This window comes from Micrasema longulum, unplaced genomic scaffold (assembly GCF_059751315.1).
Source record: "Micrasema longulum isolate JH-2025_06_02 unplaced genomic scaffold, ASM5975131v1 h1tg002637l, whole genome shotgun sequence".
Classification (NCBI taxonomy): Eukaryota; Metazoa; Arthropoda; class Insecta; order Trichoptera; family Brachycentridae; genus Micrasema; species Micrasema longulum.
Genome location: NW_028279772.1, coordinates 48,628 through 63,360, shown reverse-complemented (window position 1 = coordinate 63,360; position 14,733 = coordinate 48,628). Strand labels below are relative to the sequence as shown.

At 31.7% G+C, this 14,733-nt stretch overlaps 1 protein-coding gene across 1 annotated transcript; it reads right to left on the bottom strand.

The window, feature by feature from the left end:
• Nucleotides 1-921: 921 nt before the first annotated feature.
• Nucleotides 922-10,065, bottom strand: LOC148271804 (uncharacterized). The gene is made up of 3 exons (XM_088240910.1): nucleotides 9,610-10,065; nucleotides 5,134-5,401; nucleotides 922-1,833 (listed from the first exon to the last, which is right to left on the bottom strand). Exons 1-3 carry the CDS (start codon nucleotides 9,944-9,946, stop codon nucleotides 1,419-1,421), a joined length of 1,020 nt encoding a protein of 339 aa, XP_088097036.1. The 5' UTR covers nucleotides 9,947-10,065; the 3' UTR covers nucleotides 922-1,418.
• Nucleotides 10,066-14,733: the final 4,668 nt, after the last annotated feature.

Sequence of the window (14,733 nt, the reverse complement as noted above, 5' to 3'; positions counted from 1 at the left end):
ATAAAAATAATTGTATTAATTATAATAGGTGAATGATTAATCGTAAGACCCTAGAATGCATTTGAAATTATACATGATTTAAACTTTTTTCGAGAATGATCATCCCCTTATAAAATAAATAAGTATTATTGTAGAATTGAAGTCAGTGGATTTGATTTAATGTAATGAAGGAGGTTAAATCAAAGGGATAATGGTATGGGTTTAGTGCTTTGAAGTAAAACATGTGGCTCTTGTTTATATATCAAATGTCTAAGCTAGAAAGCGATTGTATTTCAGTGGCAATTAAATGCTAAGATTGATATTTTTTTAAATAAATATCACTTTAAATAATAATTATTTCTAAAATATAAAAGTAACATTTTAAAATCAGTCTACAAAAGTAAAACTCTCATTGCTAGTCACGTTAAGCCAATTTTGGTGACGAATGACAATGTTGAGTGAGAATGACTGTTGTGCAAACAGAGTGACAATAAATAAATAAATAAAGATAGAATGAAAGGCATACTGATATAAAAATGTTTAAGTACCACATTTCACTGTTTTAAACATCGTTGGCATACGAACAAGAGTAACATGTTTATCAAGAGTTTCGTCTAAGTAAAAAATAATTTGTGTGAAATATTGATTTTAAAAGGGTGTTCTTACACTGGAATACATTATAGTCCCTGAAATAGCACCTGAAGCGTAAGACTGATCATCTTACCTTCATGTAATAAAAAATTATAAAGATACTCTGCGATTGGTGTACCAATGCATTGACCTATGTATCATTAGGTGCGGAAAGGGAATGATGGTCAAAAATAATAAAGAATTAATTTAAGTACACTAATTTAGTCAAATATTTTAAAAACATTAAAAATATTCATTAAATTACACTGGAGTAAAACATTAAAATTTGTTTACGCTAAAATTTAGGCAAAATTTTATATTTTTTCTTTCTTAAACTCAAAAACTAAAAAATAAAATACAAATTGTTAAAATTTACTTTATCAATACTCTCTATATTTATTTTTTTTAAAATAAATGCAGGAGTCAATGAAAATCAAGGGTGAATAAAAATCGTATTATTTACAGATGATTTTTCCTGCAAAAACTTTTCCAAAAACTGAATTTTTCTCTTTCTATGAGACAAATTAACTTGATTTATTCTATTTTGGTAAGTGTAAAATCAAATAGATATTTTTAAACTGTAATTATTATGCTTAGTAGTTTAAGAAAAATACAAGTCATAACATAGGGGATTATACATTTAAATGAGAACATAGATATTATGTTTATTTATGTGTTAAAATGAATAGATTTGTTATGGAACACAGTGATTTCATGTAACATTTTACATTAATTTAAAAGCAGTATAAAAGTAAGCAATCTTTTTAGAAGTATAATACTTATTTTAAAGTTAAAACCTTTGGAAATGACTATAAAATGTCAAAGAAGTCATTGGATGTATTAGGCTTGGAGCCAGAATTAGAGTTCTTTTGAATCACAGTTACTTCACTAGAATCTCCGAGATTTAGTAGGTTATCATCAAAAGTTGTTCCAAGAGATAAAGCATCGCTAGATCCTGGTAATTCCAAATCCAGTATTTCTATATCGTCTTTTGCTAGTAAATTACTTTTTAGTCCATACTCATCTTTTCTATTATTGTCAATGAATTTCTTTTGTTCAATATCAAAGATTTCCATTTCTTCGTCTTCAGAATCTACGGTCAACGGTAAATTGGATAACTCTAAATTATCATCATTCTCGTTAGATAATAAAACTCCGTACTTAAAATGCTGATTGTCATTTTGGAAAAACGAATTATCATTTTCATTACGCTGCTTCCTTCTTCTGAAAAAAAAAAGTATGTGTAATTTATTTATTGTTAAACAAAGAGATTTTTAGTACAGAAAGTTTACAACACTTGTAAGATTAAACTTTCATAATTTCATATACACCGCAAGACAAAAAAAATTACGAGTTTACCTGCTACCGCGCCCCTTGACTTTACTGAACCCTTTTTCTAAGAAATCCTTTATCGATACCTCTTTCTTTTGTTTAATAAATTAAGGACACTATGTGTCACCTTTCTACAATATTTACATTTTAAAATGTCTCAACAGTCTTGTTTTACCCGCGTTTGAGTGAACATAACACAACAATCATGGAAAGTGCAAAGCAAATGTCGATTGCAATAAAATCCAAAATAATCACATTGTCGCAAGAAAACATATCTAATTGTGAAATATCTCGTCGAGTTGGGTATTCAGAAGGTGCAGTGAGGTTTTTATTTAAAAAAATCCAAGAAACTGGATCCATAGAACGGAAAAAAGGAAGCGGACGGGGGCGCGTGACATCTGCCCGAGATGATCGCTTAATAAAAAAAATTGTTATGCGCGATCGATTTTTAACGGCACCTGAAATACACGCAGAGGTGCAGTCTACCAGCACATCAACATTTTCAGTAAAAACAGTGTCCAGGCGGCTGTTGGAGCATGGTTTCCAAGCACGGAGTCCCGCAAAGAAACCATTACTCACGGACAAAATGAAGAAGGCTAGACTGGATTGGGCGAAAGAGCACCAGAATTGGACCTTGGAGGATTGGCAAAATGTTGTTTTCTCTGATGAATCAAAATTCAACCTTTTTGGTCCAGACGGCAGAAAGATAGTTCGACGAAAACGTGGGGAAAGATATCATCCGTCGTGCGTCACTCGAACCGTTAAACATTCACCCTACGTGATGATTTGGGGGTGCATGACAGCATACGGTTTAGGACCTCTAAATTTTGTACAGGGTACGATGAATGCCATTCAGTACAAAAAAGTGTTAAAAAAACATATTATTCCAACAATCTAGGACATTACGCAGTATACCGCGGACCCAATTTTTCAGGACGATTCTGCGCCGTGCCATAGAGCCCGCACTGTGAGTACAAATATATATATTTTTAAATGCATTTTGTGACCACATGATAAATAATTTATTGTTTTTTTATAGATCAATGAATTCAAGGAGAAAATTGGCTTAAAATCGTTGACGTGGCCCGGGAATAGCCCTGATTTGAACCCGATAGAAAATTTATGGGCGATTATGAAAAAAAAAGTCGGGAAAAAAAAATCAAAAAACATTGAGGAATTAAAAAAAAACTTAATTCAAGTTTGGGAAGAAGAAATAACATCAGAAATTTTAGATTCGCTTTACGCTTCTCTAAATAATAGAATTTTACATGTTATAAAAAATAAAGGTGAATTCACTAAGTACTAAATATTTTTTAATGTTATAAATATGTTTAAATGTAAAATACTTTAATTTAAAATAAAGCGATAAGAACCTACTTCTTAAATATGAATTAAAAAATAACATGTCTTTTATTATTCCATCACAAACACTCGACCATAAATGAACCGTTATGGGTCTCTAAGGTTTGGGTAATCTGATACCTGATATATAATGGCAATTTCTAAGTACAATTCATGAGTAAGATTTTTTATTTTAACCTTGAAATAACGAGTAGTCATCACATATGTCAAACAATATAAAAAAACTAATTAAATATCAAGAATAATTCATTATATGTCAATTTTAGTTTTTTTTGAGAACTCGTAAATTTATTTGTCTTGCGGTGTATATATAAAGCTCATCTTTCCAATCAGTATCATCTCTCTATGAGGAGAGTTCAGCGTGTGTAAGAGTTAATGGGAGATTCACATCTTGGTTTGCGATCTCAAAAGGCGTGAAACAGGGATGTGTAATGTCACCATGGTTGTTTAATCTATACATGGACAACTGTATGGAAGAAATATAATGTATGGGTATTGGAGCAAAAATAGATAATTTATCAGTAAGCTGCTTGTTGTATGCTGATGATGCAGTTCTGTTAGCAAGCAGCAAGGATGATTTGCAATAAATAGTCTCTAGAATGTATTATGTATGCCTGGAGAGCAAATTGGTGATGAACGAAAGTAAGTCAAAAGTGATGGTATTTGAAAGGGGAAGTGAGGTCACTGATTGCATAATTAATGTAAACAACGAATGTCCTGAACAAGTAGGAATTTGTATATCTAGGAAGCATGTTTTCAAGAGATGGAAGAGTAGAAAAGGATGTTGAAAGGAGAGTGAATGCGGGCAGCAAAATGAACGGCACACTAAGCACATTAATTGCTAATAAAAAATTGTCAATCGAAGCAAAACTGGGAGTGAACAACGGAGTTTTAGTCCCAACACTTACGTATGGAAGTGAAACATGGAACTGGCAGAAAAAAGGATGAAAGCCGAGTGAACTCAGTCAAAATACGATCTCTTAGACGAATGTGTGGGAGATCAATGTATGACAGGGTTACGAATGATGAAATCAAGCGAAAGTGTAAATCTGAGTCAGGTATAATTGATAAAATTAAGAAAGGGTCTCTGAGATGGTTTGGTCATGTAGAACAAATGGATGACAAAAGAATGGTAAAACAAGTATATATGGCGAAAATTAACAGTAATGTGAGACGAGGACGACCAAGGAAGACATGGCATGATCAGATAAATCAAAATCTTAAGTCTGGTCATGTCAAAAGCAGGCAGAACCGAAGGGCATGTTGTATGACAAGATGAATGAATGTGTAAGAAGCTAGAAATGTATACCAGGATAGACAGTCCATTCTCTCTGCCTACCCCTACGGAAAAATGGTGTGATGCTAGTAGTATAAAGCTCATTCTTAAAATACACAACATTTAACCTGATCATACTTTTTACACGTTTCATATTAATTAGTCTATCTTTAGGACGAAGAATAACTGACTTAAAAATAATGCATCACAATAATGATTTCAAACACGACAGAAAGACAAAAGAGACAAAATTCATAATGACAATGATGTTGATGATCATAATAATGATGTAAAAAGAAAATTGGTTAATTAATATAAATAAGTCATATAGTGGGAGATAATTATAATGTCCTACCACAATGTGAAGAATGCACATAATATCCTCAATTAATTATCATTTTATATTTTAAAAAATATTTATTGACCTTCTAAGCAAATTTATGAAAGTAGTAAAAGTTGATGCAAAAACTTTATAATAAAAACTCTTATTTCCATGCAGATTCAAACATTATATATTATAATAATGATAAGACATAAAATAAAGATGGTCTTACCTATATAACTTATAAACTATATATGAAACTGACAGCAAGCCAAGTGATCCAAATACTATAAGTCCTCTCTTTTTAGCACCCGGTTTAGTCGACGGTTTCTCTTCAGTCGAAGATGTGGAATTATGAATCTCTTCGTGAGAAGCGGTTATATTATGGATTTCACTCGGTTCGTTGGCTGTCGATTTATCAGTGGCATTTATTTTACTTGTTTCAATGGTGGCATTTTGCACTACTGAAATTATAGCCCCAGAAAATTCAGGGATAGTTCCTAAAATAAAAAAGCATTATTAAGACTTTTTTTGCTAAAAAGGTTACAAAAATTATAACTACAAAGTTGGAGTTATGTAATCCGAGTCAGAAAATATGTCGGAGTGTTAGATTTGATGTTTAGAATTTTTTGTTCCACCCTAAAGTATTCAACGTTTGCTAAAAAGGGTTTTTTGATAGAATGTATCAGGTTTCATTTGAGTTTAAATTATGATTGAGCCCATTGTAGGTGAAGTGAGCCAACTGATGAAATGGTTTATACACTATAAGCTTTGATATTTTTAATTAATATGGATATTTTGTGTATAAAGATTCAGGAAATAAAATTTTTTGGATTATACTGAATACAGAAATGTATATACAGTCAAACTTGGTTATAACGATCACAGAAATAGCGAGGTCTCAGTTACAATGAGGAAACATTAGTTGACAATTTTGTTTGTGTTTTTCTCTGTAAATTTATTCACTTTTATTGAGAGCTTTTTCTCGAACATACCGAACAAAAATATTGTCGTTGAGCAGAAACTCTTCAATCGTTTAAAAACAATTTTCGAAATAAGAACCTAAGTGATAAAATACAAATGGGGGACTAACATAGTACCGATGCCGCTAGGCATTGGGATCGGTTTACGTTTATGTAAGTGTCTAAGTACCTGCTTGGTGTTTTTTTGCCGACAACATTGACAAAGTTTATCACATATATGGTTGAAATTCCGAGTAAAAAATCTAAGCTTTGTGAACTTAGTAAGAACGGGCTCAGCACCGTATTAATTACGAATGACATCTTTGTTTCGGGGTTTTCTACAATGTTTTTATTATTTTTTATGTTCTATGATCAATGCATAATGAACATTACATTAATTGTTAACATGACTACTAACAAGCGGGAATGTTTCAATTTGTGAAAAAGTGGCAATTATTTGTAAAATAGAACTTTACGAGAAAAATGTTGAAGGGTGTAAAAAGTTTACTCTATCCTTATCAACAGTGTCAATATTGTGAAAAATTACTAATGTGTATTTATCTGCAATTGAAATTTAGAAAGTGGTATGAGTGTAAGCATTTATAATAATTTTCAATAGTGACAGTATGCAATGGTGATTGGATTTAAAAAACCTTCCTCTGGTATGAAGAGTAATGCTTATAACGAGCAAATTCAGTCGGTCCCGTCTTCCTCGTAATAACCAAGTTCCACTGTATAATGAGGAAAATTCGCCTTTAAAATGTCAGCTAGTCCACTTCACCTGCAAGGAGAGATCTCTGCAAAATGTTCTTACAAGGTTTTCCCAGAGCACGAATTATGTCATAACCAAAACCCGTACGACTTTTGCTCAGAGACATCTCTCCTTTATCGCACCGAGTGTTCAATATTTTGGAAGAGCGTATTAAGCCCTCAAGGACAAATATCATTTTCAAGAGAGGAGAAGTTAAGGTCTGGATTTTCCTTAGTGGAAGGGATTTGAGTGGGAGACTACTTGATGATTTTCCGAATGTTTGAGTTTACTGTTTACCATATTAATGTGCCGTATATTTTTTATTTTTAAAAATTATTGTTATGTTTCTGATCCTATATAATATTTGTGATGATATACTCGTGTGTCTGTTCCAACTAATTGCTCGTACCAACTAAGCACAGGACTTTTAGTCCCACGGAGTTGGGACTTATGTCTCAAATAATCTGTAACAAACAACTTATAAGTAAATTCCTAAAAATTTTAATAGATCTAGTCAAATATAGTTTACTTGTAATCCCTAATTGTAAATCCAGACTCAGGCAAAGGCACTCATTTTTCATAGCTCCAAAACTGTTAAATGCATTTCGATAGATATGAATTATTTGAATATATTTCGATATAAATTTTTGTTGAAATGGATAAAAAAAACGGATTTAAATTCCTTCTTTTTTTAATGAATAGAATATATTTTTACTATAATTTTCTCATTTTAAGTTACAAAAAAATTGTGTTCTAATATCAGCACTCATTTTTTGACTTATTGATATCTATTGTATTCTTCCAGTAGCCTTAAGTAGGTTATAAATTAATTTGTATAAAATTTCTTAATATTGTTCTTTGTTTACTATTTTTTTTCTCATGTATCTCTATAATAATGTATAAACTTATATGTATGTATATGTATGTGTGTATGTTTTCACATGTAAATTTATCAAATATTTTTCTATGTACCCTATACCTATGTTGGTACATTTCCTGATTTTTACTTATTATTGTATCTTTTAGGTTTTCTTATGTTATCTTTAATTTTAACTAAATTTACATACTTATGTTTCACTCCTGCACTTGAATGTAATTTCTAATATATGTAAAAGCCCGTAGGGCGTGTAAATAAATAAATAATAAATAAAAATAAAATGTTGCACACACAGGAAATGCATTTGAAGGATTTTTTTTTGTGTTAATGTAATAGTTTTATTTTGTATTTGTGACTAATGTATACCTATTGTAAAATGCAAAAAAATATATAAAAAATGGAGTCAATTGTGACAGCCATTAACAGCACTTCGTCAACGCAAATTTGTCAATAATGCAGCCATTTTTATCACTTTGAAAAGAAAAGAAAAATGGTGATATAAGTGACATAAGTGGCAACCTGAGATTGGTGAGTTTTATTCAGGAAACTAAATATCAGACCGTGTCCCTTTTATGTCATGGTTCAGATCAATAATAAAGTTTTTTGGGAGACAACGCTTGGAAATAATTTTAAACATTTGATTTTCAATGTTCTAAATGCTCCGCCCCTATAGTGTGATACTGTATAAATGAAGTAGTATAACGATATTTAAATCAGTTAACCACACTAATTGTTGAGACTGTTATTTTGTTTTGTTCGGTAGTGTTTTCACAAATAAAAACAATAATAAAGGGAGTATGTATGCTAGCTGTCCCAGTATATTTGAAAATTAAAGTCTAAAAATAATTGTAGTTTTAGTAAACGTAAAATCTGTTTAATTTTTTCTAAGTTAAGAAATCATGTACAAGGTTTTGACCACTGAGACGATATAGAGTGTTGTTGCAGAGAAATCCCATTTTTTTGTTTGTAGACCACTAAAAATAATCCTAAATAAAATAAAAATGTAAATTGCATTTCTTCTTTTTGTTTTGTGTATTTGTTATCTAAAAACTATTTTCTTGAAACATTAAAACTTTTTTTTTTATTTTCCCGACATAAGCCAAAAACGAGATTTCGCAAACCACTTGCGCGCGTCACCTGGCAACTCTGGGGTGAGATTGACTCGACTGTTTCAAACATCACCCCCAAAGAGGAAGACAACGGAAGTGCGGGTGCTGTGCCCGCTAAAAAAAATCATTTCTAATTTGTAAAATCTAAATGTCTGGAATGAGTTTCCGCATGCGACCGTTCCAGGATTAACATAACACAATCAGCTGACAAGATAAGGGCAAGAGTGGTAGAACGGTTTGTCTCTCACAGAGCCAGTAAAGGCAGATTAGATCTCCACTTGGGTATGATCTTTATTCTATTTATACATTTTTATTTTATTATTATACTTTATGAAATAAGAGTCCTCCTCGCTAGGGAAACCTGTTCAAAGGAGGACTGCACAGTGTTCGAAATTTATATTTTAAAATATTTATCTTCAGGGCAGTCTGGTCAACAACATTGGACTAATAATTATTATTTGTGAACTTTAAATACATTATTTGATGCAGATATTCATTTACTAAGAATTTATTTAATTAATTATAACGAAATATCACATATTTTAAAATAAAACTAATAATCATTATATTTAATTTCTTCACTCTAGGATTAAATACATAAAGTCAGTCACAAATATGTACTTTCAGAATGTTTAGCGTCTAAATTGTGTCAGAATAGTGGATATCATGGATCGTGTAGCAAAGACTGAAGTGGCAATGGGCAGGACCCCACAAGATGGACCCCAAAAATGTTAAGATGGCGACCTTGGGAGAATAAGAAAAGCGTCGGAAGACCTCAAAAAAGATGTTCCGACAACATAGCCGCTGTGGGGGGTTAAATTGGCTGCAAGCAGCAACCGAACAAAAGAAATGGAAGGGTATAGAAGAGGCCTATATCCAGCAGTGGAGGACAGAAGGCTGAAGAAGAAGAAGCTCGTATGAAACAAAACGCTGCGGTATGATGGTTTGCTCAAATAAACTCAGTTTTACAAGACCTAGAACTAAAAATATGTATAATCCACACACTTACCATTTATTTCTGGGGTTAATTTCAACTCCTTCTTAACAGATGTTTTTTTTTCTGTTGTGGAATTCATATAATTGCTGATTGTTTCAATTTTTTTCGGTGTGACATTGAGTGGGACGATATTGCTTTTTGACGTCGTATTTTCACTCCCTGGAGATTCAATATTCAAATTATCTCGCTGTAAACGAAACACCGAAGCCAATGGAGAAGGAAATTCAGAAATTTGGTTTTCTTCGTCGGAAAATATTTTCGCATCAGGATTAACATCGTCACTAAAGGCATGTATTACTATTTGCAATAAAATAAAGGAGACACGAAAATAGCTGCGAGTTAAATGCATGAGGAATATTTGGATATTTAAAATAGAAACACAATAGTTTTACACGGACGATTACAACGCAAAATTATATTTAATTTGACATTTCACATGTGTCAAAACATATCCCCGTATTGCCGCACGTTGAAAAACCGTCGCTTGTCAAATAGGTGCTACCATTACACAAAAATAAGCTCTCCACATATTTTAAAGTACCTAAACTGAAAATTAGTTGTAGTCTTAGAGTATCAGATGTATATACTCTAGGGTTATAGTATACAATATATTGTGTGTTGTGAACTACCTATAAATATTTGTTTTTAAGAACGAGTGATGAATACAGAAGTACCCATCAACTTTAAAAATCACCCACGCTGAAAAACATTCCGTGCTTCATTAGCCCAATAAATAAAATAGTATCAAAATTTTAATTATCCCTTGAAATAAATATAAGTTTGCTCATTTCAAATTACTTCAAAATCATATTTGATTATGCGTTGGTTTGAGAAAGTTATTGATTTTTTTATACATGAAATTTACATGATTCTGAATATATGAAATGGCCGATTGCAAACATTTTAATTCATAGTATTTACAATATTAGAAGAAACCCCAACGGATAAAAAATATTACTTAGATTAAAAAGAAATTTTTAAAAAGTTGGGTTGTGGTCCCGTGGCCAGCGTTGCGGACTCACGGATCAGAGGTCCGAGGTTCAAGCCCCCCTCTACCCCAACTTGATTTCCACTTTCTAATAGTGAGTTATTTACAACTCGTTGAAAATGGTCACCAAAATTGAAATATTTGAGCAAATTATAAGAGCGCTAATGTTTCTTTAAAAAATAAATAAAAAAAGACGACGAATATTTTTCGTAGCACGATACAGATTTGTGCTTATTTTATTATTAAATATAGTACCTAGTACTTATTTGATTGACAAAATTTGAATCGATTTTTTTCTTTATTGTTTACCATCGTATCGCAAATAATATGTTAGTACTTTTGATTTATTTCACATCGAATATACTCTTGTGTACCGGTTTTTTTTCAAAATAATTGTTAAGGCTCTGTTTTGTAACATGGTTAGTTTGTTTAAATTTTGTTCGATAAAAATAATTTAGTTGCTTTCATTTAGCGACCTAAAGCGGCCCTTTTACAATATATCCGACAAAAGCCTTCATAAAAGTGAAATTTGATTAAAATCGCTGTTTGGGAATTTGAAAATTGAAAAAGTAACTCGATTCAAAACAAGCAATCATTGTTTTGATTCCGTTTTCTGCAACCTATTTATGCGAAGTGGGGTTATCTAATTATGTTATGTGCAACAAAATCAAAGTGCAGAAACCGGCTCGATGCCATAACAGACATATTATGTAAGAATTTTCCTCACTCTGATATCAAAAAGATTAGTGATTCAAGAATTAAAAATCATCCGAGTCATGAAGAGTTTTATTCACTCAATTTTTTATTGTTATTTATTTATTATATACGCCTAGAGGGCTTTTACACAACAGGTACACAATCAAAATTGAAGCGTTTCATGTTATAACAATTCAATATATGGGTACTTATCTAATAAACAGATTTTTTTTTAAATGTGTCGAATTACATACATAAATAGAGATAAAATAGTGCATCAAATTAGGTAGGTACGTAATTAAATGTGTTTGAAAAATTATAACAGCTTTAGTTAAAAAAATGAAGTTTACCGTTGGAATTATTTGAGCGTGGGTAAGCAAAATACAGGAAATCAAAGTGATTTTTACAGCATTATGATTGTAATTAGACCAGCTTAAACATAAGCTATTACGTTAACATTTTCGGATTTTCGAAGCGTTCCGTTGCTGAAAACCTTTGGAAAACCTGCTCTATATAATAAAATATCTTATTAAATCAATTTTGTTTGGTTGAAGATATATGCATGCGACGAATATGTAAAAAAATATTTATCAAGTTTTTTGTAATCTTTGTTGAATTACCTGATAAAAGAAAACAAATACACCTTAAATAAAATATGAAAGCATTTAGAAAAAATATACCGGTGGAAGAACACAAAAAGATAATCATTTTTACCTACACATAATAAATTCTAAAAACTTAACATTAATATTTTTTTATTTTTCAAAAATATTTACACCGTTGTCTTAAAATTAAAATACTGCTGAATTGTTAGCATACAACTCGTCAGCAGGTTCTTATTATATATTGCCTAGATTTTTCATACTGAACCTACATTAATCATAATTTTATTTCAAAAACATTACATACCATACCATATTTTATATTTTATTGAAATATAAAAACTATTATTAATATAAAAACTTTTTTTTAAATTGACCATGATTTAAGCATACGTCTCACTCCTGTATTTAACTGACTATTCTTAATATTGTTTGGTAACATGTTAAATATTTTAGGTATACTGTATTGCAGTGTCCTTTTGCCATATTTATTGCATATCTAGGAACAGCTAGCCCTTTCATACTAGTAAACCTGGTGTAGTAATAATGTTCCAATTTGTGTTTATACTCGGAGTGCGACGCATGCTGACAAATTAAGTTGTAACAAAGTAGAGCCCTAACTGATAACTTATTTACAGATTTATACATGAATGATATTGAAAACTTGTGTCTCTGGCGGTATACATATTTATGTAGCAGCAATTCGATCATAGAATTTTGCAAAGTTTGAATAAAATTAATATTAGTTTCGCTTGATAACCCCCAGGAAGTTATTGCGTACCGTATAATTGATTCTGAGAGAGATAAATAAAGAATTCGTGAAGTATTAACAGGGACATAATCACCAGCATCATCATCATCAGCCGTATCTTGTTCAATGTTGAACATAGGCCTCCCCGTTTAGTCTCCATATTTCCCTATCCTGAGCCAACCGCATCCAACCACTTCCTGCAACTCGTCTTATGTCATCAGACCACCTTGTCCGAGGCCTGCCGACACTTCTTCTACCCGTTCTGGGTCGCCATTCCAGGACTTTTTTGGTCCATCTAGAGTCTGTGATTCTGGCTATATGACCAGCCCAGCTCCATTTTTGGTCGGCAGCCCTATGGACCACATCGGTGATCTTTGTTCTCGCTCTAATCCATGTATTGGTTTTTCTGTCTCTCAACGAAATACCCAGCACTCTCCTTTCCATGGCTCTCTGTGACTGATAATTTGTGTAATTTTTTTTTCGTGAACACAAAAGTTTCACAGCCATATGTCAGTACAATTTAAAAGTTGAAAACAATTTTATTTGCATTTCATACTACGTTGTAGAAGTAGGTACCTAATGAAAATATTGGCAAAGTCAGCTCTCTCGGCTGATTTCGAAGTAAGCTCGATGAATTCAGAAACCTTTTCAAATAAACACGCCGTGTAATACGATGTTCCTGCTTATCAAGGCAACCATATAAACAGTAAACGTCTCCTTAAATGAAGATTCATGGTATTTGTAATGGTATCAAAGTACGGTATAGAACCGTAATTAAATCTCATCATGTTAGCCTATTTTCTCACCTTACTTGTTACAAGCTTTTGTCAACCCGAAAATCCTAGAATCCTCTTATATTATGTTCATTACAGGTTCAAATTAATTTATCATTTCGGTTGGCCGTCACAAATGCTACTGAAATCCTTGTTTTGGTTTTTGTCTAAAATCATTCCTTATTTCAAACCAAGTGATAAAACGTTTCATGTTTAATCCATAGAATTGAGAATAGTCCAGAAAAAGCGTAGAATCTTATTTGAATACATCAGACTGTGTCCAATAATTCCCCCACTATGTCCTACTTTTCGCCGCGCGCATTCGTAATGTCGCCGCGTAATGTTGCACGATGCGGAAAAAAATATAACAGAAATGTAAGGTGTTTTTCTACTGACATTTCTTGGTGGAACTGCATTTAAATTCTAATAATAAAAATACTTTATAGAAATGTAAGGTAAAAAAAAGCCATCTGTAAATTTCTCTAAAATTTTATTGTGCACGTGGAAATATTGATTGACACAACAGAGTAGAAAAGTAAAGGGTCATTTAATAAGAGTAATTGAATTAATGAACTTTAAACTTAAAATATAAAACAAATTTATTTGACATAAAACGGATATTTTTATATCATGTTAAATAATATTTGATGTTTTGAAGATAATGTCGGTCATATGTCCACAACAGAGTTGTTTAATCCGAGGTCCAATTTTCATTATATCTTTGATAAAATGAGCAAAGTAGGGTAAAAAAATGTACTACCCTGGCAACACAAACGAAATTTCCATTTTGTTTCTTCGACAATCTGACAGATGGAAAAATAAATCAATTTTTAAGTAATGCATTTGCTACATAAACATTCGTTTGCTAATTACACATGAAATGTGATACCATCCTGTTTTTTTAAGATCCCAGCAGTATTTCTACACTTTAAAAGGACACAACACGGCATAGTTGAATTCAAATCAGGAGTTGCGTACTGAGCGACGTCTACAAAGAAACTAATGGGTCAAAACGTAAACCTACTCATTTATGAGTAGTTTAGTCGCCTTCTGTTTGATGTGCGTATGCGGTTTCTGGACTATTCTTAATTCTATGGTTTAATCTTTTATCGTAGACATTTTAGTTGCATGACAGTTAAATAAATTATTATTTTTTTCTATGGCATAAAATATCTTGAAATCTAAATAAAGTCTAATGCAACAATGTTTGAGTATGTCCAAATGCTTGCAGACTGGCTGGATTTCCTCCCTAGGGAGTTATTCATATTTAAGTTTATTTCAACAGAGAGGAAAAACATTTTGAGAAGGGAATATGGAAGTCTAGGC